Below are 25,990 nucleotides of genomic sequence, written 5' to 3' on the forward strand. Positions count from 1 at the left end.
TAAAATGGTAGTAACCTTTACCTAAATAACAGGATAAGCATTTGCACATACAAAAAAAACACGATATCTGTATTAGTTATAGACCTCTTATTGGGGGGTTTTGGTTAAGGGTTTGAAAAAAGATACACGTGGCATTCAATTAATTTCAGCCTTTCTGTTAGGTTTTTCTATGCAGCGTGTATGCTTTCAATAACTTCTAGACACAAGGAACGTCCTCGTGGGTAGCACAGTTGGTAGAATCACCGTTCTCCACACACCAGCTGGAAAAGACTTGAGTTGATGACGTGAGGAATTTTTATGGATCGGTCTCAGGCGAGGGTAGCATGGTTTTTTCTCCCGGAAACTCGTGTTTTTCGTCCTCAAATAGAAAATCGACCACAGAGCACATGCAGTTTCTAGGCACTAAATTGAGAAATGGCTCTCCTGATGGTGATTGGGAAAAAACATCCAGAAATGAAAACTGTAGTAGATTTTTAACCAATCTAGCGCACAGACCGAATTTCCAGTGTAGTCATATGTGCTGATTAGAGTTACAATGACGAATATCTCATCCATCTTTTTATTGGCGTTCAGGAGTTTTAAGCTCAGTGTCATGAGTTAATAAGTTTGTGGTAGTAGACCTACTAGGCAGAAATTCATTGTGAAATTCATGTAAGGCATTTTTAAATGCTGCTAGAAGTTGATTGCGAAACATGAGTTAAGTCATATCAGCTTGAGCATTTTACCAATTCGGAGCGTAATGATTAATAAATCTTTATTGCTGTTGAATAACACGATCTTTCACTGCTAATGGCCAAGAGTTTTACAACAAGAAAATTCGAACCCACTCGGGTATTTTCGACCCCATCCGGGTCGAAAATACCCGAGTGGGTTCGAATCCCGTCAGTGACTGAGGTATTTTTATGGTCTTCTTTCGCAGGGTGGTTGAGTTAATCGGTCTCAGAGAAGAATTGCTTGGCTTTTTTTCCCTGGAAATTCGGGTGATCGTCCAGCAAACAGACAAATCGACCACTGAATACATGCAACTTACAAACAGAATATACTGATACCTTATAGCCTTAGTTGCTTTGGTGCTTAACGCACACGCCAGTTGAAACGCACCCAACTGCCACGTACATCGAATTGATGCACAACAGACCAAAGTATTGAAATTTCTAGCAAAAAATAAAAACAGTATGGCTTTTTTTTTATAAATAAACACCATAATAAATAACTAAACTAACTTAAAAATCAGAATGTTTTTGCACGATAGAAAGTGTAAATTAATGACATTTCTCCACCTATAATGTTAGCAATTTTATTTATTTTACAGATTCGGTTTTCACATGATCACACTTATTTTCTCCAAATTCATCAGAGAAAAATAATCTTCGAAGCAGCCTTCGTCATCAAAGGTTCCAGCTTTCTTCAAGATCCAAAAATAATTTCTTTTGAAAACTATTCTTTCCACGCACTGAGGTTGATTTCCGGGAGTGAGCTGCATGATAAAACAGGATTTCTGGGGGGGAAAAAGATTGATAGTTATGATAATATTCGGATTTTTAGGAAAAAAATGTTCTTGTAAATATTGTTATCCAAAAATCTTTCACCCCTTACGTAGGCGTGCAGAAAATTGATTAAAAAATCTCCTGCGATGTCTAATGGTAGTTTACCAATCTTGGCAACGTATTTGTGCTGGAAAAATGAATGTTAATAATACCCAATTACAGAAAAATATTGCGTGGTTACAAGCTGCTTAAAAAATTATATTTGTTTCTTTATTATATTTTGGACATTATTGCGCAAATAAAATTAGAATAAAAATGAATTTTAAATATAAAAATATCTACCTGATGGAAGTAACTTCCATGGCAAAACGCTGAATGCTCGTAATATTTGTGTTGTCGCATATAATCCTGGAAAGTAAAATTTTCCTGATTTCCTCTAACTGAACTGCAATAAAAATAAAACACAAAGAAAATATAATTAGCCTCTACCACATGTTTCATGAATTTCTTCAACTTTGATAACCATTGATATTATTCGAAATTGCAGTTTGAACTTTTATTATGAACATTATACGATTATTGATCAATGGAATATGATCACGTGTCATTGACTACTGATACCCAATCTTTAGTACCTTAAGATCTCTTCAGACATTTGGTATTCTTCGATACATTCTTTGTGGGTCCTTAACCTTATTTTTATGGTTAAGGACCTACTGTGGACATGTTCGTGTCTGGAACAGAAAAGGTGAGAAAGAAAAACGGAACTAAATCAGTTAAAGTTTTAAATTATAATTAAAAGATGATTTAAATGTCCTTTCTTATTAAACTTATTCTTAATTATTTTTGAAGAAGGTACAGATGGACTATTGACTTCACATCTAAGAAGTAAAGTACGTGATACTAAGGTTATGTCTAAAACTAAATATTTTCCAAACAAATAAAATTCCAAATAGAAAATACTCTAAATCATTGCAAGGACTCTATCATCTAACTGTCATTCTGCTGATTCCATCCTCTCCAAAATCCTCAATGTGGTACTAAATAAGATACTATGGGCAAGCACAAACTCGAAAAATACAGTGCTTACCATTAAATTCCGGGCACCTGCATATTTACAAATAACATTTACTTGTTGGAAAACTAATAAAGGCGTTTTGTTCTTGTATAGGGTTTTAGGAGTATCAGTGACTAAGTCCATATTGATCCGTATATATTGTCTGTAAATTGCGTGTGTTTTCAGGTCGATTTTGCGTTTGTTGGACGAAAATCCCGAGTTTCCGGGAGAAAAAGCCATGGTACCCTCGCCTGAGAACGACTAGCTGAGTCACGTTGTGAAAAAGACCCATGAAAATTCCTCACGTCATCAACGGGACTCAAACTCAGGTCTTTTCCACCCAGTATGGGAAGGACAGCGATCCTACCAACGAAGGCTCGTTGTATATACTGTCAACTTCAGTACCGTGCGCAGCACGTGCATGATATCGGTTACCACGGGTGTACAGCCATCCAAAGCCACTAATTACCCCGACTAATGCCAAACGCCGTGTAACCTGGTGTAAGGCCCACCGTTCTTGGACCGTGGAGCAAAGAAATTGTGTGCTTTGGAGTCGAGTCACGGTGCATGGTCTACCAATCTGATAGCGGTAAAGAACGAATTCGTAAATGCTAAACAATAAAACCTGCTTTCGTTGAATGACTTACCTGAAGTGAAGGATCCCGTTTCATAATCATGTTCGAAATAATATCGGTCTCCATATTTCAAGTTATAAAACTGAATGCCTACGATGCACGCAAACGTGGGACCCAAGACAGCATTACGAAGCGGAGTTTCGGATGTTCCTCCAGTGAAAAGGTCAATGTCTTCGACATCCCTGTAAACAGTAATAATGTTAAAATCTTATATGAGTTCATTCATTCATTCTCTCTCTACAAAGCGTGCAGGGCTAAAATATACCCTATCAGAAAGACAGATGCGTCACATTTTTTTGTTGTTTAAGCTGGTGTAAATAACACTAAACAAACACTAAGATCTACTGTCTATAACAGTCTACCATATAAAAGCTAATCGATTACATATTCATAAAAATTTTCAACATCTGGCCACTCCTCACTTGGGAGGAGTGGACAGATGTTATTGACAGAGCACTGCTATAGAGTAGGGCCTATTTGTAATAAAAAATACGCTGAGTTGTCTTTGCATTAGCAACATCTACCTAATACCTAGGTGGGCCACATTTTTGCCCGTAATACTGCACAAAGTCTTGACATGTACTTCACAAGGTGTTACAGGGTGTTCTATGGTAGTGCTATCCATGCGTTGCACAGTGTCTCCAGTAATGTCAGCACATTGTCAGATGGATAGTCGTGGCATCGAATAGTCTTTTCCAGTATGTCCAAACGTGCTCAGTTGGGTTGAGATCGATGAGTTGGGCGGCCTCGGGAGGATGGATGATTTATTGTCATGTTCTTGAAACCAGTTAGCATCCTGTCGGGCCCTGTAGCATGGCACATTGTCTTGTTGATATACGCCGGAATTGTCTGGATGCATTGCCAACATGAAGGGGTGTACATGGACGGTCACGATCGATCACGATGGACGGTTACGATTCCTTTGATCACTTTGTTACGATTCGTGATCAAAGGACCCAGAGTATGCCACAAAAATCATAATTCCATCGTGTCCAGCGTACCAAATATCAACAGTGCATCCAGGTGCTATGGCCTCATGTTAGTTTCTCCAAATGCTGATACCACCATCAGCATTATAGAGTTGGAAATTGGATTCATCAGATCAGACAACGGATTTCACATGTGAGTCGTCCAGTTTTGGTGCTGACGTGCCCATGCAAGGTGCAGTTTCTTGTGTCTTGCAGTAAACCTGGGTTCCCGAGACTGCTGTCGACTGCCATAGCCTGTACGAGTTAATGTTCAGTGCATAATCCATGTGTATTGCTATTCCTACCTTGTACTGGGTGGTTAGTTGGGTCACTGTGCTGCGTCGCTGCTGTGTTAAGAGACGAGATACAAGACGCTCAGCACGTCCGTTGACCACACGTGACTATACCATGTGTGACCTTTGACTGACTGGTTGTTCGACCGCTGACCAGCCAGTCACGGTAGATTCGTGACACTGGAACGGGAATACCTAATCATGTTGGCTCTTGTCGAGATACTGACACCTGCACCGTCTTGCCCCAACAATCATTCCACGTCCGAAGTTAGAAAGATCTCGACGCCGACCTATTCTTTCTCGCAGCCAGTCAAAAACTGATCGCTACGTGCGCGAACTATAAACTTATAACAGCCGTTCCTAACTTTGATCCCTCACCACCGTCTGATATCAGCCCATTCCTACATTAGGGGGTGTTGCTAATGTAAAGCTAAACGCAGTGCATTTAATTCAATATGTTGTCGGATGACTCTTTTCACTCACCGATAAACTTTAGAGAGAAGCTTAACTTTATTGTGAGGCATGAGGTCATAGAGATCCCAGAAATCAACTATCCTCCTCCCACTACAGAAATAAACGTAGTTTACATAAGGACGAAGACCATGATCTCTTCCCCTCTGAATATTAAAGGATGCCAGATCCAGGCCGCTTTGTGAATCCTGATCTTGGTAGAGATAACCAGTCACGTCGAGAATCATGTTACTGTCGAACTTCTCAGCCTTGTGCTTTGCTAGACCCCTCACGAAGCTGTCAATACTTCGATTGTAAAGGTCAAATGGGTAAAAGTAGACATCTCGAAGACGATGATTGATTTCTTCCTTCGTGTCTAATATTTCAGAGAAGTTTTTAGTGATCAACGAATGTCCAAATCTGTATGCAGCAGTAGAGAACTCAGTATGAAGGTTGGGATTGATGTTCCTCTTGTACCTTGTGCGACCATAAGGCCGAACTCGCAGATAAAAGTACTGCATGTTATGGAATCCAATTACATTAGGAAGAAATTCACTGTAGGTAATCATTTGCATATGAGCTCCCACAATTCGTCTGAAAGAAAATAACGTTTATTATTTCAAAATAATTAAATTCATTAAACATAACATTATTTAATAAATATTCTTAAAATGTATTCATTGTTTTATCTGCTTAATAACTAAATATTTCTCTTTTTTGGGAAATAAAGTTGTAAATAGCTGATGAAGTTTCATCGACTCTTTCTTGATAGTCTGCCACTTCGTGTTTTATAATTTGAAACGGTTATTGTTTATGCAGCAAGACGGGAATAATAGAGGATAATTACCTGACCTCTTGAAAGATCTTTTCATCGTCCCATTGAGAATTCAGTTCCTTTAACCTCATAGCCAGCTTGTTATGATGCCTCATGAATAATGTGTGCAGGGAAGTCAAAGCAGGTTGTTGATTAACTCTTGTATCACCTGAAGATGACATCGTGGCAAAATTTCTTTTAATATGGCGATTTTATGAACAGAAAAATCTTCTTATATATATTTAAATAAAGGATTTTACGAGGGTTGAGTAAAAAGTAGTGGAAACGTGGCGAGAAATCATTTTTAACTTCATTTAACCACACGAAACAGTATTACAGATCTTTAATATAGTCTCTATCCATGTTTTCAGAGCATTTATATACTAGTGGAAGGCCAAGGATGCCATCAGTGGACTGTTGATACTTAATGTACGCAAGGGATTGCCCGATAGCGTGCAGGATGTCCTCTACTCAGCGAAACTGCCAAATTCGGAGGTAAAATCTTTGGTATGAGATAAAAATCACAAGAATTCATGTCTGGGGAGTATGATAGATGCGCTTGTATTTGCCACCGCGCCTCATGATCATCCTTCGAGTTACTGAAGTTAAATAATTAACTTCAATAACTCGCATGATTATGTGATAAAAACCCTTATTAATGTGTTCGTGAGACGGAAAATATGATCTCATCCATTAACAGCGTGCTATGTGCACTGATTCACTTATAGCCTTGCTCTGTACAGGAAGGGGTAGCCACTACTTTATGCTCAACCCTCGTATTTAAAAACTACTTATATTTTTCACAATTCAGTTTGATAATGAACTTTAGCGAAATTGCCTGAACTAATTACTCTGGAAACATAAATATACAAAACGTGCAAAGAATTTCTTTGCTGGGTTAACTTTAATAATGCAATATACAGTAGTTGTTAGTTTTGGTGTGCCAAGCGCCGAAGCAACTAAGGCTCTGAGGTGTAAATATAATATTTTCATATTTTGACAAAACAAATAAATATTTTGAGAGAAGCACTTACCTGCCCTAAAGCAGAATTGGTTCTCTTCTGGTATACTACAGGCATCCCCCTCTGGTTCCTCACTTAATGGTAACAGATCACCAGCAGCGCCCTCTGTAACGAGCAGGGTTCCTGAAGAAGGATAGTTAATCTGTACGAAACATGATACGCTCAGTGTTACTTCACTAACTAAAGTGAATTCACAAAATGGGAAAAATTTAAGCTGAATTCCTATTTCAGTTTTATTTTTTTCTCGGCAACCCACTCCTGTTGAAACAATGGTTGCTAAATTAATCAATTTCGTATTTAGTATTTATTCAATAAAACACGCAATAGAGGCAGAGCCCCTGACATATGCATGTATGTACAGCAGCGGTCGAAATGGGAAAGTTTTATGAAATGGGGCGCTCATTCATAAAATATTTTTAAACAAACAAGCATGTACATTGTATTAGTATTGCGCCTAATAGGACCGGAACATCGTTCTAGGCTCCCCGATCCATTCAGAGCATTTATGTACAATGTTTATACAAAAAGTCAGTTTAGGTACAATGACTGAATAAAAAAATATTGAATTAATCCAGTTAGTAAAGAAGATAGATTATATTATAACAGATATTAGAAGATATAAATAATAATTATAACCTAAGACACATCCTGTATTTACTGAATTCCGTAGTAAAAAAGAAAATAGGATGAACACAGCAGCAAAAGTTATAGTTTACACCTGCCTTTAGACCAAAATAGAGCTTTTATTCTGTCGTTTAATATTTTGTGCTGAAATCTTTTGCTTTTATTATGATGGCCTTCAATCTTCGGGGCATTCTCTCAACCAGCATTTTATAAATGTCAGGTGATATGTTCCTCCACTCGGCCTTTAAACGCAGCCACCAGTCCGGCCTGGTTCTTTGGGCGATCTCGACGTGCACGTACCCGACGAATCAATACATCCAAAAGATGCTCGATAATGTTCAGAACAAGACTCTGGGCTGGCCAATCCAACTTTTCCACACCCAATGTCCTCAAACCACTTCGTTACGACCCGAGCAGTGTGGTATGGCGCGTTGTTTTGCTGATACAGGTATGGGCCTTCCCCGAAGTATTGCCATAATGTTGGAAGTACATAATTGTCTAGACTGTCCTGGTATTGCACAGAATTCACGGTTTTGTCGATAACGGCTAATGGGCCCAAGCCAAACCATGAAAGGAGCCCCATACCATGACACTGTCTCCACCAAACTTCATTGTTGGGAGGATACAATCAGAAAGGAACTGTTCCCCTGGCATTCCCCACACTGAGGAACGGCCATCAGACTAGTAGAGCGCGAACCTCGACTCGTCTGTCCGTAGGACTGTTTTCCACTGCTCTACAGCCCAGGATTCGCGATCCATACACCATGTTAATCGGCGTCTAGCATTTGTTGAGGTGACCAATTCTGTTGAACTGTTGAAGTAATTCTGTTGTATGTGTCATCTTGCATGACCACTTTTGCAATTGTCTGTTCGAAGCCCAGTGTGCCCATTTATAGCAGGTTCTGTGACGTGTTGCATGCATAGGACCTGTTTCCCCATCCATGGAGGGGTGTCCGGATATTAATGGTAGGGCAGTGTATGTCAGGGCCAGTGAATCACGTAATTAAATGTATCAACACTATATTGGTTCATGAATCTGACGTACTTGAACGGATGATTAAAATATAAAAAGTTTGATTAGTAAAACAGATTGAAATGCATTTTGGATTGAGGTACTTCGATGCCATAATCAGCCAGAAGTTGAGAAAAATCAACAGAACTATTAACTATTTTACTCGTAGATAGAAAAATAAAGTCATGGTACTCTATTTGATCGTGACAGATAATAGAATTAGATCAAAACAAGTTAGTTAATGTACTCAATGTATTACGTTTCAGTCGCGTAAGGAACAATTCATGATTTATAACAAAAAAAAGAGAAAGTACAATTACGTTTCCTGCACATCGGCCACATTGGCTATTAATTTCTCCAACCAGCGCATGACAACAAACTTAACATCCAGTGCTTCAGCTACGCAGCGGCGCGTTATGGCTTCATGGGGCCCCGGGCAAATTTGAATTTGGGGGCCCCATGTATAGTGTTGAATTTTTCTTCGGGGGGAAATCCCACGCCTCCAGTATACTCTTACCCATGCAAAAAGAAAAATAATAATAATTGTAGATATAATTTTATTAAAAATAAAACAAAATTACATGTATGATATTTATAAAGAACTTTTATATATAGATTAAGTATAATCCACAAGAAAAAAGTCATAAATGAACTCAATTAGTATTTAAGTACTTTTATTGCATTAAATAATTAACTAGATTAATTAAACGAGAATTAGAATAATAATATAAATCGTTGTTTGCCTGCCAATTGCACATCCTCATCTCCATCCCTTTTCTCATCAAAATGTAATTTTCTTTTGCGTTTTCTCCCTTTGTCTGACTGTATTGTTTGTTAATGCAAAACATTCTGACTCTATAGTATCAAAAAATGCATTGTGGTTTCGAATGTCTTCTGATATGTACAAAGATAACGATTTTAAAAGATTTATGGCATTGTGTAAATCAGAATTTTTATGTTGAAGACTTTTACTAGTTGCATTCAATCTTTGTAGAATTACATTCCATATGAAAAGTAAAAACGTTGTTTCAAAATCTTCAAAGTTTTCACATAGCTTTTTTTGCTTCTAATTTTGTTACAGATTTTTCATTACAATACAATCTTCAAAAATTTTAAATAAAGATTCTTTTATGGCCAAAAAATTCATCTTAATAGCTAAAATTGCATCTGCTCTTGAGGACCATCTTGTAGAACAAATTTCTTTTAATGTTACATTTATTTTTGTAGTCGCTTTCATTAAAATATCCAATCTAATCTCTTTGTGGAAGAAGAGAAAAATACAAATAAATTTTGAATAAAATCGAAGAAATGGAGTGCTTTTGGACAACCTTCTAAATTTCCCACTGAATTTAGGCTATGACACAAGGGACATAAAATGCGGTTTTACTACGGCTCTTAATCTTCACTCTTCTTTACCACATTTACCATAAGTTTCGATTAAAATTTCGATTTGAACTTTTAATGTTTCCAAAATTTTGCGGTTTTTCGCGAAGGCAAAACTCAATAAAATCATTTGTGATGGGGTTTGGCCATAAAGCAATATCTTTAGTGTATGTTTTATGTTTGATATTATTTGTATGTTTTGCTTTCGTATTTTTATCATTATTATCATTGATATTGTAAACAGTTGCGTTGTTGGTATTGGTTTCAATTTGATCAATAATAACGCCGGCTGATAGTTTAGAGTTGGAAGGTTCATTTTCTATCCTATTTTATTCTGTTTTGCTGATGTCATCTTCTCGATTTTTTATTGCTACAAAATCCTGTAATGAGGTTTATTTCTTTTTTAATTCCGCCTCTAATTTTCTGCTTTTTTCTTTTTTGAAACCCAGATTCGTACGTTCTTTTCATCGCCCTAAAATATTATTTTTAATAAAAATAATTCTAAAATTATATAAAAAAATTTTATATTCGTATATTGTATAATTTATTATTTTTTACTTTATTCATCTAATCGTTTTTCATAATTTAGTAAAATAATATTTGAATGTACAATGTAAAATAGAAATCCAGTATTCAACCCCAATTTGTTTAAATTAATTGTACATTATCGCGGAAAAGAGCCCGTGCCAAATCATGTGTTAGAATTAGTATAAAATATAAAATAAATATTTTAACAACAAAACAAACAAAATACTAGTATTAATACCTACCTCGAATTTTCTCTTATTTATTAAATAAGTTGTTTATATTTCATATGCTGCCATATGCCGGCGTCGCACCTGCAATCTTGGGTCCCCAGATATGGGACCGAAATTTAATTCCCGATTTTTTTTTACTAGAAAAATCAGTTTATAGAATATTGATTTGGGGACTTTGGGGCCCCCTTTGATGGGGGCCCCAGGCAATTGCCCTTTTTGCCCATAGGATAACGCGCCGCTGAATATACGGTTGATGAAAAACCAATATAAGGTGTATGAAAAAAATAATTACTTGCTGGATTTATATTGCCCCGATTTTAATGAAATTTGGGAATTCTCTACAAATCGTTCTAACAGAGCGAAATATAAAATTCCATCCATTCACTGGGAAACGAGCTATTATATACGGCCTGATGGACAAAGAAATAACAATTGGATTTCTATTTGTCCGATTTTAATGAAATTTGGAATGGCTCGACAAATCATTCTAATATGGCCAAATATAAAATTTCATGAAAATTCGGCTACTGGGAATTGAGTTGTTACATGCGTACAGACGGATGGACATGAGGAAGACAATAGGCGTATTATGAACAAATGCTAACACGCCTCAAGAGGACAAAGCTTAGTTTTATTAATTTAGTAAAGTTATAAGCCTGCCAATAAGCTGACAGCATAACTATAATAGGATTTATGTCCGTTTTTGTCCACCTACCATTTCCACTGCTGTTCCTTAATGAGTTTGTTTCGTTATCTGAACTTCCATAAACTACAGATGCGTCAATAAATGGCGTGACTTGATTGATCTGTTGTCGGGAACCTGAATGAGAGAAAGTAAAAGAATAGTTCTAAAATTTAATAAGACTTAGTATATAAGTAAAAAAATTAAAAATTCTAGATATGAAGGGGTATTGAAAAGTTCCTACTCTTACTAAGAAACAATAGCCCTAGAAAGGTGAAACTTCATACCCTTTTCTTTAACCCTTTTCCAAGTTAAAGAAAAGGGTATGAAGTTTGTTACTATACTCTCCAGGTATAGTAACACATTTCTCCCATCTATGGATCGGTTGTTTAATGCCTTAATCATAGAATTCCGCACTTTTTGCCTAAAACCACGATTCCTAGTGGAAGCCACGATTCCTAATGGCTTCCACTAGGTGTGCTTCCACTGCTTTGTCTTTAGTCTCCGGATAATACTGTCCCAATATTCGTCTTTTCACACCCAGCAAACGTCTTTTGTCACCAACCGATCAAAAAAAAAAAAGTTCTCGACATCCGCATTACACAAATTCAAAAGTTGACGAGAACATTACATTCGACATTGCTTCTGCAAAGGCGTCAGCAATATTAGAACCCATCGTGCAGAGATCTTAGACATGTGCAGATGGTCATGTAAAGTGGTCTGCGCGAGTAGCACAGTGTTATCTTCGCCGTCCTCCCCACACCGGGTGGAAAAGGCCCGGGTTCGAATCGCGTCGATGACGCGAGGAACTTTAATGGGCTTTTATCACTCCGTTGCTGAGTTAGTCGGTCTCAGGCGTAGATAGCAAGGTATCTTCCTGGAAATCGGGTTTTTCGCCCAGAAAAACAGGCAGATCGATCATAGAACAGACATAATGCACGGCAGGTGAATCAGATTTTTTTTTTTTTTTTTTTGGTCATGTAAAATGCTGTGGCCAGACCTATAATTAATTCCCACTCCATTTGCGATGAAATGAATTGTCACACACCTGTCACTCAGCACCAGCTTCTCAAGCTTTGCAACCGTCTCACTATCTGTGGATGTTGATGGTTTTCCTTCTCTTGGTTCATCAAAGACACTTGTATGGCTGCACTGGAACTCCCGTTTCCACTTTTTTACAGTGTCATAGGATGGACAATTCTGCCCGTACACAGCTGTCATTTCTTCTTCAATTTCCTGAGCTTTCTTGCCCTGCAAATGCAGGAACTTGATCACTGCTCAATAGTCCACTTTGTCAACCATAGCGTCCTTCCTCAGATTCCGGACTCCACCTCTGGTGTATGATCACCTACAGGAATGAAATTTCACATGTTAGTTATTGAATACGTAGAGTCTTGTAGACGACTTATATTAAAAGCGGCATCTTCCTGCTGATGTTTTATCTTGGTCAGGGTAGGAACTTTTTGATACCCCCTCTTATGTATAGGCTTCCCAACATTAAATTCCGATATATTCATTTAGATATACAAGTTCTTTGAAATATTACACTATACAGTATATACATAAGTGGACAAAGTAATGGAAACATCTGACATGAAAGTAGTAGTTTTTGTAACGGCTGTATGACGTATTTTTGAAGATGCAATGATGAGTTCTTTTTTGTTTCTTGTAGGTAGTACTGTGAATTTAGAGGTGCCATAAAAATGTACACGAAGAATATGACCAACTGACTGAATACTAAAGAGGTCACATTGTTGGTACAAGTTTAGCAAGGACATCGGTGACTAAACCTGCTGATTTCTTTAATGTGTCCAGCGCAAGTAGCGCTCGTATATCGAAAGTGATGTCTGCATTCACCAAGTATGAAAAAAAATAATAATAGAACGAACTGTGGCAGAAAATCGAAGCTGCATGATGAGACTGCCGGACAGTGAAAATTATTGCAGCCCGAAAACATAAAACAACGATTCAAAAATAACTTCAGAACTTAATGTGAGTCTCAGCAATTGAGTTTCTAGCAAAAGAGTTCGGCTAGAAAGAGAATGATGCATTGGTGTATGCACCACAAAATCTGCTGTAAGGACCACTTGATGATTGCAAACACCTCATATTTTCAGACAAATCATCGTTCACATAAACAATCTTAGTTTAAGTATCATGAAACTGACGCTACGCATCTTGAGGGCCTGCACCATCACCAGACATAAACGTTACTGAGCTAATGTGGGCACATTTGGAGAAGAGAGAGAGAAGCAAATTTCCTCCACCTTCGACCCTCAAGGAGTTTGAAACGTTCCTACACGAAGAATGGTTCAATATTCCTCTTAAGACAATTCATGATTTATTTTAATCTACTCCACAAGCTGTTTTTCAAAACAAAGAGGGCCAACACCATATTAGTGCATACCTGTAACTCTTATCACAGGCAATTCCATTATTTTATCCAACCCCTGTATATTTATTTACTTGACAGTAACTTTTAAGGTTGATACCTACCCAACGTACATGAGGAACACAGTGAGGAGCGTACGAAGTTTAAACAAGTTGAATTCAATGGGCCGTAAAAGCTGTCATCTCTAGGAATGAAGACGGGTGCACATTGGGGATGGCTTTTTCCTGGTTCAGAGCAGCACTCAATCATTCCATTGTTGACTGCATCATTGAGTAAACCTGACTTATTAGCAACAACAGTCTTAAAAATGTTTTCACTAAATTAAAAGAGGCTACGAGTTATATAAGAATAAAGCTTAAAATATAATATATCCTTAAGATTATAAAATTCTTTTTATAATCTTAAGGTAATATGGAAGAATTCTTTATTGATTAAAGATCTACTCACACTTTCTCACTTATAAGGAATAGATATTATTTTAAAGATTAAAAATAGGCTTGTAATAACTATTTTAGTATGGCTTCCTCCAGCCGTTAAAAGAGAACTTTTACAAGCTCTACAATTAAATCTTGAAAGGATTTATGATATGATTGAAAGGATCTTGAAAGGATTTATGATAAAACACCATTTTTTAACTTGGGATTTTAACTTGCCTTAGCATGAAACGAATCAAGGATTAGCCAATCACCTCCCTTATGATAATAGTTAATTATTAAATTTTACGAGGTGTGAAAAGTTCCGGGACTGGTACAATAAAAAGAACACTAAGTGAAGGAGCACAAAAATGGTTTTGAATGGTTATTCAAAGTAATCACCACCTGATTGAATGCATTTATTACATTGTTCTAAACGTTTCTGAAAAGAGTTAGCGAAGATGATGTTCACTTCGACGGTTACATTTATCTTTACGTCCTCAACATTCTGAAATCTCTTTCCGTTGTGGGCACTTTTCACCTTGGTGAAGAGGAAGAAGTCGGCTGGTGCTAGATCAGAAAGTTAGGGTGGATGGTTGAGCTGTACAATGCCATGTTTCGTCAGAAATATCTTCAAAAGTGCGGAATGGACGGGGACATTGTCGTGCAACAAGAACCAGCTGCCTTTCTCTCGAAATTGCGGCCTCACCCGAGAATTGCGCTTCACTGGTCTTTGAAGCAGAGTAAGTAGAACGCAGCGTTGTCTCTCTCTCCTCTTCAACTACAAATTCCTTATGAATCACATCCTGTTTGTCGAAAAACATGATCAGCATCGTCTTGATCCTGGACCTCTGTAAACGAAATTTTTTGGGCCTTGGTGATGATTTTGAAATCTACTGCATGATCTGAAGCTTCGTCTGTGGGTCGTGCAGAATCATCCTACACTCATCTCCATCTCCAGTAACAATACAGTCGAGGAAATTAGGATTGTCTCAATGCAGTCTTCGCATGTTTATTTGCTCCGTCCTAAGGACATGGGGCACACACCTTCCTTTTCTATAAATATTCATGCAAAATTGACGAATCATTTCCTTATTCATATCCAACTCATCAGCCATCATTCTGACTGTCAAACGACGATCTCTTGTCACAATTTCTCGAACTTTCGCAACTCTGTACTCATTTCGAGAGTTTGACGGACGTCCACTTCTTGGGCGATCGCGAACATCACGTCCGCCTTTGAATCGCATATACGCACTAAGACGACTTAACGTTTCATCACTATGGACAGTTTTTAACGTTTCATACGTTTCTGTTGCAGATTTTCACAGCTTAAAACAAAATTTGGTATTCGTTCGTTGTCCATTGCAAAATCATGACACGAAACGTTAACGCTACTAACTAAACTGGTCGTTACTTACAATCTGTCAGCCTACTGGAAAATCTCAGTATCACAGTCTGTTGGAGGAAGTTTGAACTGCAACATACGACTTCCGTTTATTTTCAAACTCATCGTATATGACCACAAAAGCACCAGCCCTAGAATTTTATTACACCTCGTATTTTAATAGAATATGAATTGAAACAAGGGTCTAATCGTACCAGAGGTAAACATTTTCTTGACTTGATATTTTCAAATTTTGAAATAATTCCAAACTCAATCTTTGAAATAAAACAAAGCTCAACCTTTATTTATTTTTGATCACATTTTTATATCATTTGACATTAAGATTCAATATTATAACCAAATGAAATATTCTAATGATAGATTCTGTAATTTTCTGTCTACGTGGCTTTTCTTCTATACCTACGAAGACATAGACGCAAAATACGATTACCAAAATATGATTAATTCAAAAAAAAATTGCTATCCAAAAATTTCTAAAAGCAAATAAAACAATAAATATGTTTCCATATTGGTTTTTAAAAAAATTAATAAGATTAATCTTAAAAAATAATTAAAATGTCACCATAATTTACCAGTTCTGTCTTTACAGTCAATGAAGAAGTGGTACAGAAAATACATCGAAATGTCTGAGAATAATCTACAGTTCTTTAAGAAATATAAGAGTAATTCAAAAGAAAAGAAACGAACTCTCGTAGGTTCAGCATGGACTGAGTGATCAATATGCTGCAAGAGGGAGTCACTCATATATTGTAAATAAGAAGGAACACAGAACTACCCAAGTGGTCGGTAGGAATAGTTTCCACACGCCATTTAAAACAAACTTCAGGCTATGAAATATCTTCAGAAATTCTCTTTAGTTACTTACTTGTACGACTAATAGGAGTGAGGTTCATGTCATGGCTAAGAAACTGTCCCCACTGCATGTGCATACTGGAAATGATATCCGTTGGTCTACTGGAATCTGTGTGTATTGTCGAAGATATCGTTCTGGGTAAAGGAAGTGGGCATCCATTTATAGAAAGACGCATTTTGGATATCCCTAATGGGAAGAATAAAAAAAGTTGCCAATTCCAAATAATTATTTTTTGATATAGGAAGATTATTAGCAAGTTCGAATATACTCAGTGATTATTAAATTATGACCACCCCATTCGTAATATACTTATGTTGCATAGCTCTCAGTATAAAGAGTCAAACAGCTTCCTATGTTATAGCAGTGATGATTTGCATTTGGTCGTGCAAGTCAAAGTGATAAAGTACTAATTATGGCACATAGTAAAGATATCACGGAGTTTCAAAAGGGCATGGTTATGGGAGCTCGTGAGTCGGGCGTTTCCATAGTGTATAGTGTGTTCGTGTCTAACGGCACCAGGGGTTTCCCCCATCTCGGCTTTTCCATATCGGAAACGACACGTCTTGCCGGTTTCTCACGGCTCACTGTAGTTAAGGTGTACAAAGAATGGTGTCGAACGGTTCAAACCAACCGCCACCGACAAAACTGTAAAGGATTACACAGGGTGGATTTTCGTGGTGAGCGAAGGGTGCAGCGCATTGTACTGGCTCAAGTGCGACCGTTGACATTGTAATACAATGGCCGGAATGCGAGAACAATATCTCAAATGACGATTCCCCGCACACTCAGACGTATGGGGTTTTCCATAGCAGGCGACCCAAGAGACACCCTCTCTTCCACGCTGATCATCGTCGACGGGAAATGCTGTGGTGTCAATAACACACTGGTTGGACTTGGAGGACTGGAAACGATCGTACTGGCCGGATGAGTCCAAATACATGGTGCAACACGCCGACAGACGCCTTCACACGAGTCCATGGACCCATCATATATGGTGCCCACTACCCATGGAGGTGGCAGTGGTTGCTTAATATGGGGCATATTTTGCTAGCAAGAACTAGTATCCCTGATGCATATAACTAACGTTTCACTTGTGAGATCTACCAGCAGCTCTTAGAAGACCACGTGCACCCTGCCATTATGCATTTTCTCGGGACAGAAACGGGTTCTTCCAAGACGATAGTGCGCCTGTCATCGGTCTTGCACTTTGCGCGAGTGGTTCGAGGAACACAGTGAAGATATCACCAATCTTGATTTGCCTTCAAATTATCCTGACCTCAATCCAACTGAAAGTCCCTGTAATGTTTTGGACCGGGAAGTGAGGCGTATGGACACGCAACTGTCATCTATTCCGACACTGTGGAAAACCTTGCAGGCAGCATGGCTGCAGATTCCTTGTGGACGTCTTGTAGTGTCAGTGCGTAGATGAATAGCGACTGTTATCCGCGCGAACGGTGGTCCAACACGGTCTTATAGGTGGTCATAATTCAGTGATCACTCAGTGTATTTCTTTCTCGAAAGCAGTATTGCAACTGGACAAAAATTTTACTTCTCTTGAGCAGATTTTAAATAGCGTAGAAATTATTTATTGCGTCGTTCCCGTTATAGATATATATACTCGTCGGAGAATTTATTAGTAACACATCTTTATTTCAGAAAAACAAGGGCCCATTTTGCGGATGAACTTGCCTTGATGACTCCCTAAATTTTCTCCCTTTTCTCAACACAGAATTTCCCTTTTCGGCTGAGATCTCACGATTATGTCACCAAAAAAAACTTTGGTATGCCACATCCATGTCCTGGAGTTACTTGGACACATTGCTCTCATATCGTACATTATATTACTGGAAGTCGTCATCTTCTGGGGATTAAAGAATCACTCGAGTCCTTTTTAGCAAAAAAAAAAAAAAGAAAAAAGCATGATGATTCAGTTGACTGTATTCTCCATAAGCTGTTCCGTGGATATCAAGGGACTGAATGTTACCCAAAAAAACATTCCCTACATTATGACACTATCTCCACCAGTATGCAATGTGTCCATCAACCAAACTGGGCCCATACGCTGCTTCCTCCTCTAAAAATTCAGAAGGATCTTCGTACAGTTTTGTTAATTAATGGATATAACCAACTTCTCCAACAACGCAGGCAATTCAGATGGACAATTTTCTTTCTGATCATACTTCAGGATCCGTGGTGTGGACAGTTTAATTCTTGCATCGAAATACGAAAATATACTTGGGAAAATAACGCATATTCGATTTTTCTCAATAGAAGCGCTGTTTCTAATAAATTATCCACTTTAAACTGAATCAATAATACAGTTGCACAATACATTTTCTGTTCATTTCTTAATAAAGGTGCTCATATTGTTTTCTTATTAATTAGAAGCGAGTTGAAGATAACCTAACTTACCATCTGCGTAATCTGCAGGCAATAAACGTCGATAGCAGGTGAAGCTTCTACCCCACGTTGGCTTGTAGATGTTGTTACAGCTGCCATCTGCAGTTCTGTATTTGCTATTATTACACGAAACAATAAACTGAAGTCTGCATTGATGAACATCTTTAATTCTGAGACCGTCTAAGGGCACGTAGGGAAGCTTGGTGATTACGTCTTTCTTCGATAAGCTGTACCTAGAATTAACAGGCAGGATGGCAAGTGGACATATGGAAATGAAATGATGAAAAAATTTTTAAAAAATAATAATGAACTCCACATTATTTATGCAGTTTAAATTGTTTATTGAGTCCCAGAATTACATAAAATACTTAAACCTATTTCCTGCCAAAATACACGCCCAATATACACTAAATAATATTGCATTTTTGTGGACGTTTCGGATAGAACTTTGAGAATCCGTTATCAAGAAAAAGTTAAGTAGGAAATCATATGATATTTTTAATCAGTAAAAATGGTGCTACCGAGATACCTCATTAGTGATGCTTATTAATTTTAAACATGGGCAAGCCAAAAAAGAGAACTACAAACGATTTTTAGACTTAATATGAGTTTATTGTACAGTTGTACAGTGCTAATGGCTGATTCTACTTACAGATTTATTTGGTGTTGTTTAATTAATGATAGGGTTTTAAGATTCAATAAAAGAGATAATAGCTGATTATGTCCTACCTCTCTTGCAAAATCTTGGTAACCACTTCAAATTGCTTTCCAATGTTTTCCATCATTTTCGCTCGTGGAAGCTGTTTTTGGAAAACTTGGTGTCGTCTTTCAGATGTCAGATTGCGCCCCACCAACTTTCCTATACAAATCAGTAAACATATAATGGATAGAAAGTGAAATAAACAGAAAATAGCAGATTAACTGTAAAAAAAAAAACTGAATGTAAATATAGGTAAGCTTAGTGGATCACAGAGAGTGAAGAATCTTCTGTTGTGAGTGAGCTTTGGGTGTATCTTCATTTTTCCCAGAAAGTATTGCTTATGCAGTTTCTAAATGGACAAAAGTTTCTGACTAATCCATAGTTGCTATCAATGTTTGGGACTGCGGCTTAACTCTTCGAAACTTGTCTTGCTCTTTGGTTTTCAAATTTAAGGAGTTCTTTATTAGTTAGTGTATATTCACCAAGTGATTCAGATAAATCGATCACATCAACTTCCTGAAGATTATCCATGAAGTTTTCTCCACACTCTATGCACATCTGATGTCTTAACTTCTTTCCCTGCTGCTTCTTCCATTAATGAGCGGTTCGGACTCGTGTTAAAGGGACTATTAAAAAGAAATCAATGAATAAGTCAAGGAAACGAGGACAAATGAAAATAGCATGCATATATCCTTACTACGTGACGCTTTAGTTTGGTAGAAAAGATTACAATGATGACTTATTTTTGCTCAGCTTGGAATGCTGCATTTCAATAGTTCAATGTATATTATATTTTAGCGAAATAGTGCCGTGTGTTAATTTATGGTTAAAACGTGCCATTGTACAGTATATACACTACCCAACATTAATATCTGGACACCACTCCGTTGAGCTCGTAGGTAGCACAGTTGATAGAATCGCCGTCCTCCCCACACCGGGACTCGAACGCAGGCCTGCCAATGACCTGGGGAAGAATTTTTATTGGTCTTTTTCACAACGTGACTTGGTTATTCGGTCACACGCGAGGGTGGCATGCTTTTTTCTCCCGGAAAACGGATTTTTCGTCCAGCAAACAAAAGATCGATCACAGAATACACGCAATTTATAGGCAGTATACACGGAGCTATATGGCCTTAGTCACTGATCTTCCTAAAACCCCACTACAACAATAACCTCTCCACAGATGGTTGGTTGTCATTTCCTACCTATGCACCACCTGTCAGACGCTACAGATATGCTCGTAGACCGTCAAGGAGACACTTCAACGGCACTAAAGATCCTTAGGTCGACGATTGGTGATGTAATCTGAAAACAGACTTGTACTGAAGCCGTCACGGAGCGACCAGGAAAAGCTCCGATGTTGAAGGATCATGAGAGGAGAGCCAACAAGAATCGCTCGGAATGTTGGTCGGCGTTGTCACAGCAGACACAGGCCCTCAGTGAGGCGATTGGGACACATGCAGCACCAGTACAGTGCACTATATGGGTTTACCACGGTTGTGCAGCTGTCCACAAGACTCTAATCAACCGGACTAACGCCAGAAGCTGTTTAGCGTGGTGTAAAGCCCGCCGATCTATGACCGTAGATCAATGAAAGGGATGGGAGCATGATTATCCCTCGAATCTAGGAAACATTCACAACTCGATCTCAGCGTGTTCAGAATTCTAGTTGGTACTGAAAAGCACTATCTTTGAAATGAAATTGTGCGCACTGTTTCATTTTAAATACAAATGTTGAATTTGAAAAGAATCCCTAGAATCAACAAAAAGTTAAAATAAGGTCTATAGAAATATATAATCTATTCTGATTATTAAAATATAATATCTTACGATCAAGAAAGATCAATGCACGGAAGTAGATTGTTTAATTCCCTTACCTTCATTATACAACCTTGTTTCTTGCTCTCCAGCTTCTTGTATCTTCTGCACGGACTCTGTGAAAGCATTTTCTATATCTTGATGAGAGGGCCAGTATCTCCGCCATCGCCATGGTTTCCATTCATAAGGAGGGAAAGGGGATCTCCTAGAGCAGCTCATTACTAAACTATTTATTGAATACATTATGATGGGCAGTTGAAAAATAATTGAGTGAGCCATCTTCTTCTGTTCGAATACTATAAAATACACATAAGTATACAAGTTCAGAATATTGCCTATTAATTGCTCAGTTAATATTATTATAAATAATCTAGCCATACCCGTGCTAACTATCTTTGTCTTTTAATTTGACTTTCTGTATATAAAATATCATTATTATTCTAGTCTCACTAGTATCCTCCACCTTACACAGATCTATATGTGAGCTTATCCTTCCTAGCCTTGACTTTTTAGCTCAAATTTGATCCTTCCTTTTCGGACATTCTAATTCCATCTCTAGAATAGATTCCAAAAGCAGCTAAGTGAATAATTACTGAAATTGTATGGTAAGATTCTCCAGTAAATTAATTATTTTGATGTCTGCCTTCAGTAGATGCCATCTTAAATCTTCACGGAAAAGCTGGACCATTGTTAGCTTTCGGTTCTTTTATCACAAAGCCTACCTTAGATGCTTCGTTCTAGGTAGTCCCACAAATTCTCAATGAAGTTTACGTCTGCTGACTTTGTGGGCCGTAGTATATCCTCTATATACTTGGGGTACTCTGCATAACAGCAAATCGACCAAAGAACACACGGTTACAGATACAATAATAATGACGCCTCAAGGCCTTAGTTTCTTTGACGCTTTACTCGCACCTAACAGAACGAACGTTCAGTATATCGTTTTTGTAAATAGTGTGCAATACACGGTTCGTCTGATTGTTTTGAGGGATGAAAACATCGAATTCCAATTCCATCTATGACATTCGAATTCAGCCCTTTTTCAATATGTTGCAGCCACTATGACAAGCCATGCGGCATTAAAGATGTGTAAATAAACAGTTTCCTTTAACTGCTGTGTTGACGCTGAATTTCCAGAATCATCATATTTTTTTCCATCTCTTTTATTTCGAGCCATGGAGGAAGAAAATAATTCTTAATATTAAGTTTATCAAAAAATAAAAGCGCCTTTCTAAGAAGGCTGCATTTAAGAAAAACATTTTACTGTTTTACTGCTGTTTGCATTTGATAAATACTGTGTATCTCCAGACTCTTTCTCTCTGGTTGTTTGTAGGGTTTTAGACTCATCGGCAACTTAGGTCATGTTGTGCCATATATAATACGTATAATATGTCTGCAAATTGCCTGTGTTCTTTGGTCGATTTTCATCCAGCAGTTTTCTAGACGAAAAACCCGGGTTTCAGGGAGAAAAACCATTCTACCCTCGCCTGAGACCTACTAACCCAACTACGTTGTGAAAAAAATTCATAAAAAGTCCTCGCGTCATTGACAGGATTCGAACTCGGGTCTTTTCCACCCGGTGTGTTTGGAGGACAGAAAACAGAAAAATCAACCACAGAGTACATACGGTGCAATATAGTCTAAGTCGCTGATGAGCCTGAAATCCAACAACAATGTGTCACATAATGAAGATCTGCATTCCCAATCCACCTCTCAGGGAAGAGCCTCCAGAATTGGATGATGCATCTGGTGAACAGGATAATTGGGAATATACCTCAGGGGTCTGTTCAAGTAAAACGCCACACTTCTCTAAAAGCAAAAATTGGATGATGATTTACTGAGGGACTTGATTTCTAACAAAATCCAGTTTAAAGACAAAGTCTTCCGCATACAGAAAATACATATCATTTTACGCACGTTTTTATATTGTTGCAGAACCCCTGTGCTATTGTTTTGATTTGTCTTTGTGAAAAAACTGATATTGACTACAATCCAGAAGAGTGTGTCTTTTCATAGAGTTCAAGTAAAGTTTGAAAAGTATATTTCTTCGCACAATGGGAATATACACCCATCGATTTCCAATTAAAGAAGACTACGAAATGTAAAGCATGTGTTTGAAAAGATAAAATATGACCTGAATTAATGGAAAATCTGTGCAGAACAAGAGGTTGGAGTTCTGTTTGAGTTTCCAAGATGGTTTCACTAAATTTCTTTGCTTTTACCGCCTCTGAGACACTAAGGCAGTGAAAGAAAGGAAACTTAAAAAAAGCCCATATGATTGTACTTAATCAGCAGGGGAAAAGAATGATCTGCCAAAATTGACTTACAGTCTAGAGCACACAATATAGTAAACTGTTCCTTCGTTCTGAGTAATCGTCTTTCTTCCACCACTCCATACCAAGACTGAGAATGGTCAAATAACTTGTTAAAGCACTGCGTCCTCAAGATGACACATTCAAGCATATACAATCTATCTCCAAAATGCAAAAGCGAAAAGTGACATATTTATTGGTCCACAAGCTAAGCAGATGTTGGCTTCGAAAGAACTGGAAGACAAATGACTGTTGTTGAGCGAAATGCCTGACAGTTGCATTGCATTGTAGTGGATGGCTTTTTTGATAACACTAAAAGTGAAAATTTCAAAGAAATTGTCGTATTGAAAATTATGGATATAATATTGGTGTGAATAAGCCATAAATCACTCTTAAAGGCAAAAAACTACGTTTGTAGTGTCAAAGGGCATCATTTTATCTGTATCTCATATTGTGCTCCTCCTTCACAACGAGTTGCCCATGTATTGCACTACCTCGAATAAGTAACGCTTCACTAATAGAGAAGACTATTGTTACTAATTCTCAGTGGGCACCACCACCCAGACAGCACCGTTTCAAGGCTTGTTGGCCTTTCATCGGTGGGTGGGCATAAATAATCTATATAATATTAGTGTATACACACAAATATTATATAGATCATTTATACTCTTAAACCTATGATGCCTTGTTGCATTGAGTTTAACTTATGAAAATTATGGAGAAATGGAGTATAGACAAGCTCCATTACTTGCTATTTCACCTGATTTTTTCAAAACAAATCTAGGCGATTCTAATAAAGATTACGGGGAGATATTCCATCAGGATTTACAGTCAATCGAGAAGATGTACCAAGGAAGTTGAGATGAACGTATGATGGATGACTATATCTAGTTCTTGGTTCAGAATATCATTCTGATCACAAAACACTGACTTTCAGATGAGCATTTTTAAGTAACTTTTTATTAACCAGAGGAGGGTATCTACTTTTTTTTTAAATTAGTAATTTTAGCTTGTTTTCTTTTGATTAAATAAAGCTGATAATATTATTACATAATTTACTTTTATTTCATTTCTCGCAAACTACTGATTCTGTGCATATTTGGATTCAGTATATATCATTAGCATTAGTAGAGGCATACGATGCAAGAAAGCAAGCTTATGCAGCATCGGCCAAAAATAAGAAACTCCTCTTTTACCCCTCCATTCTTTCTAAATGCCTGTCCAGCTCAGCTTTAAATTTATTTAGGCTATTACATTCTACAACAAAAGATGGAAGCCTGTTCCACCAATCAACTACCCACAAATCTACTGGCTAAAGGCAAATTTCCGCACATCTATTCTACAACTACTATCCTCAATTTGAAACTGTTCCCCCTCAGGTTCTTAGTCTGAGCAAGAGGAAGAATCCCATCAGAATTCAGCTTGCTCAACCCATTCAAGGCCTTAAACACCTCAACAGATCACCTCGCTGGTGCCTACTCTCCAAACGCTATAATTTTCAGAACTTAAGCCTTTCTTGGTAAGAGCACCCCTTTGTTCCCCTCACTAATCTTGTTGCCTTTCTTTGTACTCTTTCTAGCAACTCTACATCCTTCCTAAAATGAGGCCTCCAGACCTGTACACAGTACCCTTGGTGTGGCCTGACCATTGCCTTGTATAACGGGATAATCACCTCCCTGTCCCTGCTAGCAAAATTACTATATATCATTGACAAGGCTCCATGATCTGCCCTGGCACCCGTCTGCACTGCTCAGCGAGCTTCATATTTGACTGGTAATATCTGCAAATATCATATATTTGCAGATATTATTTGCAGCGAACTTCATATATCTGCAAATTCTTAATGTATTAATAATTACTGCTGAATCATATCAAGAGTATTACTCCCTCTGGTTGCCTCTCTAACATGCTGCTGTAGAAAACAGTCATCCAATAAATTCAAAAATATCTTGCTAGTGTGCGAGTGACCAACCCACGAGTTCCAGTCAATATCTGGAAAGATAAAATCCCCCTTATAAGACATTCTTATTTTACTGGCCCGCTCTATTTCTCTGCACAATTGTTCATTATACTCATCAGATTCACCTGGCCTATAACACACACCTACTCTCATTTTTCCTTTTCCAGTGCTTATGTCACACCAAACAGACATTGCATTGTCAACCAACATCAATTGGATGCACTTCCTTAGATTTTATATGTTTTTTAACTAACAGCATAACCCCTCCTCCCTTCCTGTCCTGTCTATCCTTCCTGTACGCATTGTACTCCCCAAATTCCAATTCTGCACTGCTTATATCTGTGTGACACCATCTCTGATATCCCAACAATATCTGCCTTTGATGTCTTGACTAGCAGTTCAAGCTCATCGAATTTATTAACTATAGCTTAGCATTGGTGTATATGCAAGTATACATGCCCCTGTTTCTACTCTTAGTTACCCTAACACAGCCCATGTATTTACTTGTTCCACTATGACTGCCAGCAGTCCTGGAAATCTCCATTACCT

At 37.8% G+C, this 25,990-nt stretch overlaps 1 protein-coding gene across 1 annotated transcript; it reads right to left on the reverse strand.

Moving 5' to 3' along the window:
• Positions 1–1,825: 1,825 nt before the first annotated feature.
• On the reverse strand, positions 1,826–21,388 carry LOC150090324 (chorion peroxidase-like). Its single transcript, XM_090390268.1, has 10 exons — positions 21,229–21,388; positions 19,381–19,510; positions 18,664–18,884; positions 16,381–16,437; positions 11,219–11,323; positions 6,739–6,906; positions 5,738–5,873; positions 4,924–5,484; positions 3,192–3,361; positions 1,826–1,932 (listed from the first exon to the last, which is right to left on the reverse strand). Exons 1-10 carry the CDS (start codon positions 21,386–21,388, stop codon positions 1,826–1,828), a joined length of 1,815 nt encoding a protein of 604 aa, XP_090246394.1.
• Positions 21,389–25,990: the final 4,602 nt, after the last annotated feature.

The sequence above is a fragment of the Mastigoproctus giganteus genome, chromosome 2 (genome assembly GCF_048544385.1).
Source record: "Mastigoproctus giganteus isolate SK-2022 chromosome 2, ASM4854438v1, whole genome shotgun sequence".
NCBI lineage: Eukaryota > Metazoa > Arthropoda > Arachnida > Uropygi > Thelyphonidae > Mastigoproctus > Mastigoproctus giganteus.

What these genes read in the sequence shown, in the direction of transcription:
- LOC150090324 (XM_090390268.1), bottom strand. Translation starts at nt 21,388, where the DNA reads ATGAGCTGCTCTAGGAGATCCCCTTTCCCTCCTTATGAATGGAAACCA. An exon ending in ACCAAGATTTTGCAAGAGAG is followed by an intron (nt 18,885 to 19,380) that starts GTAGGACATAAT and finishes TGTTAATTCTAG; the next exon opens with GTACAGCTTATCGAAGAAAG. An exon ending in AAGGAACAGCAGTGGAAATG is followed by an intron (nt 6,907 to 11,218) that starts GTAGGTGGACAA and finishes AATTCACTTTAG; the next exon opens with TTAGTGAAGTAACACTGAGC.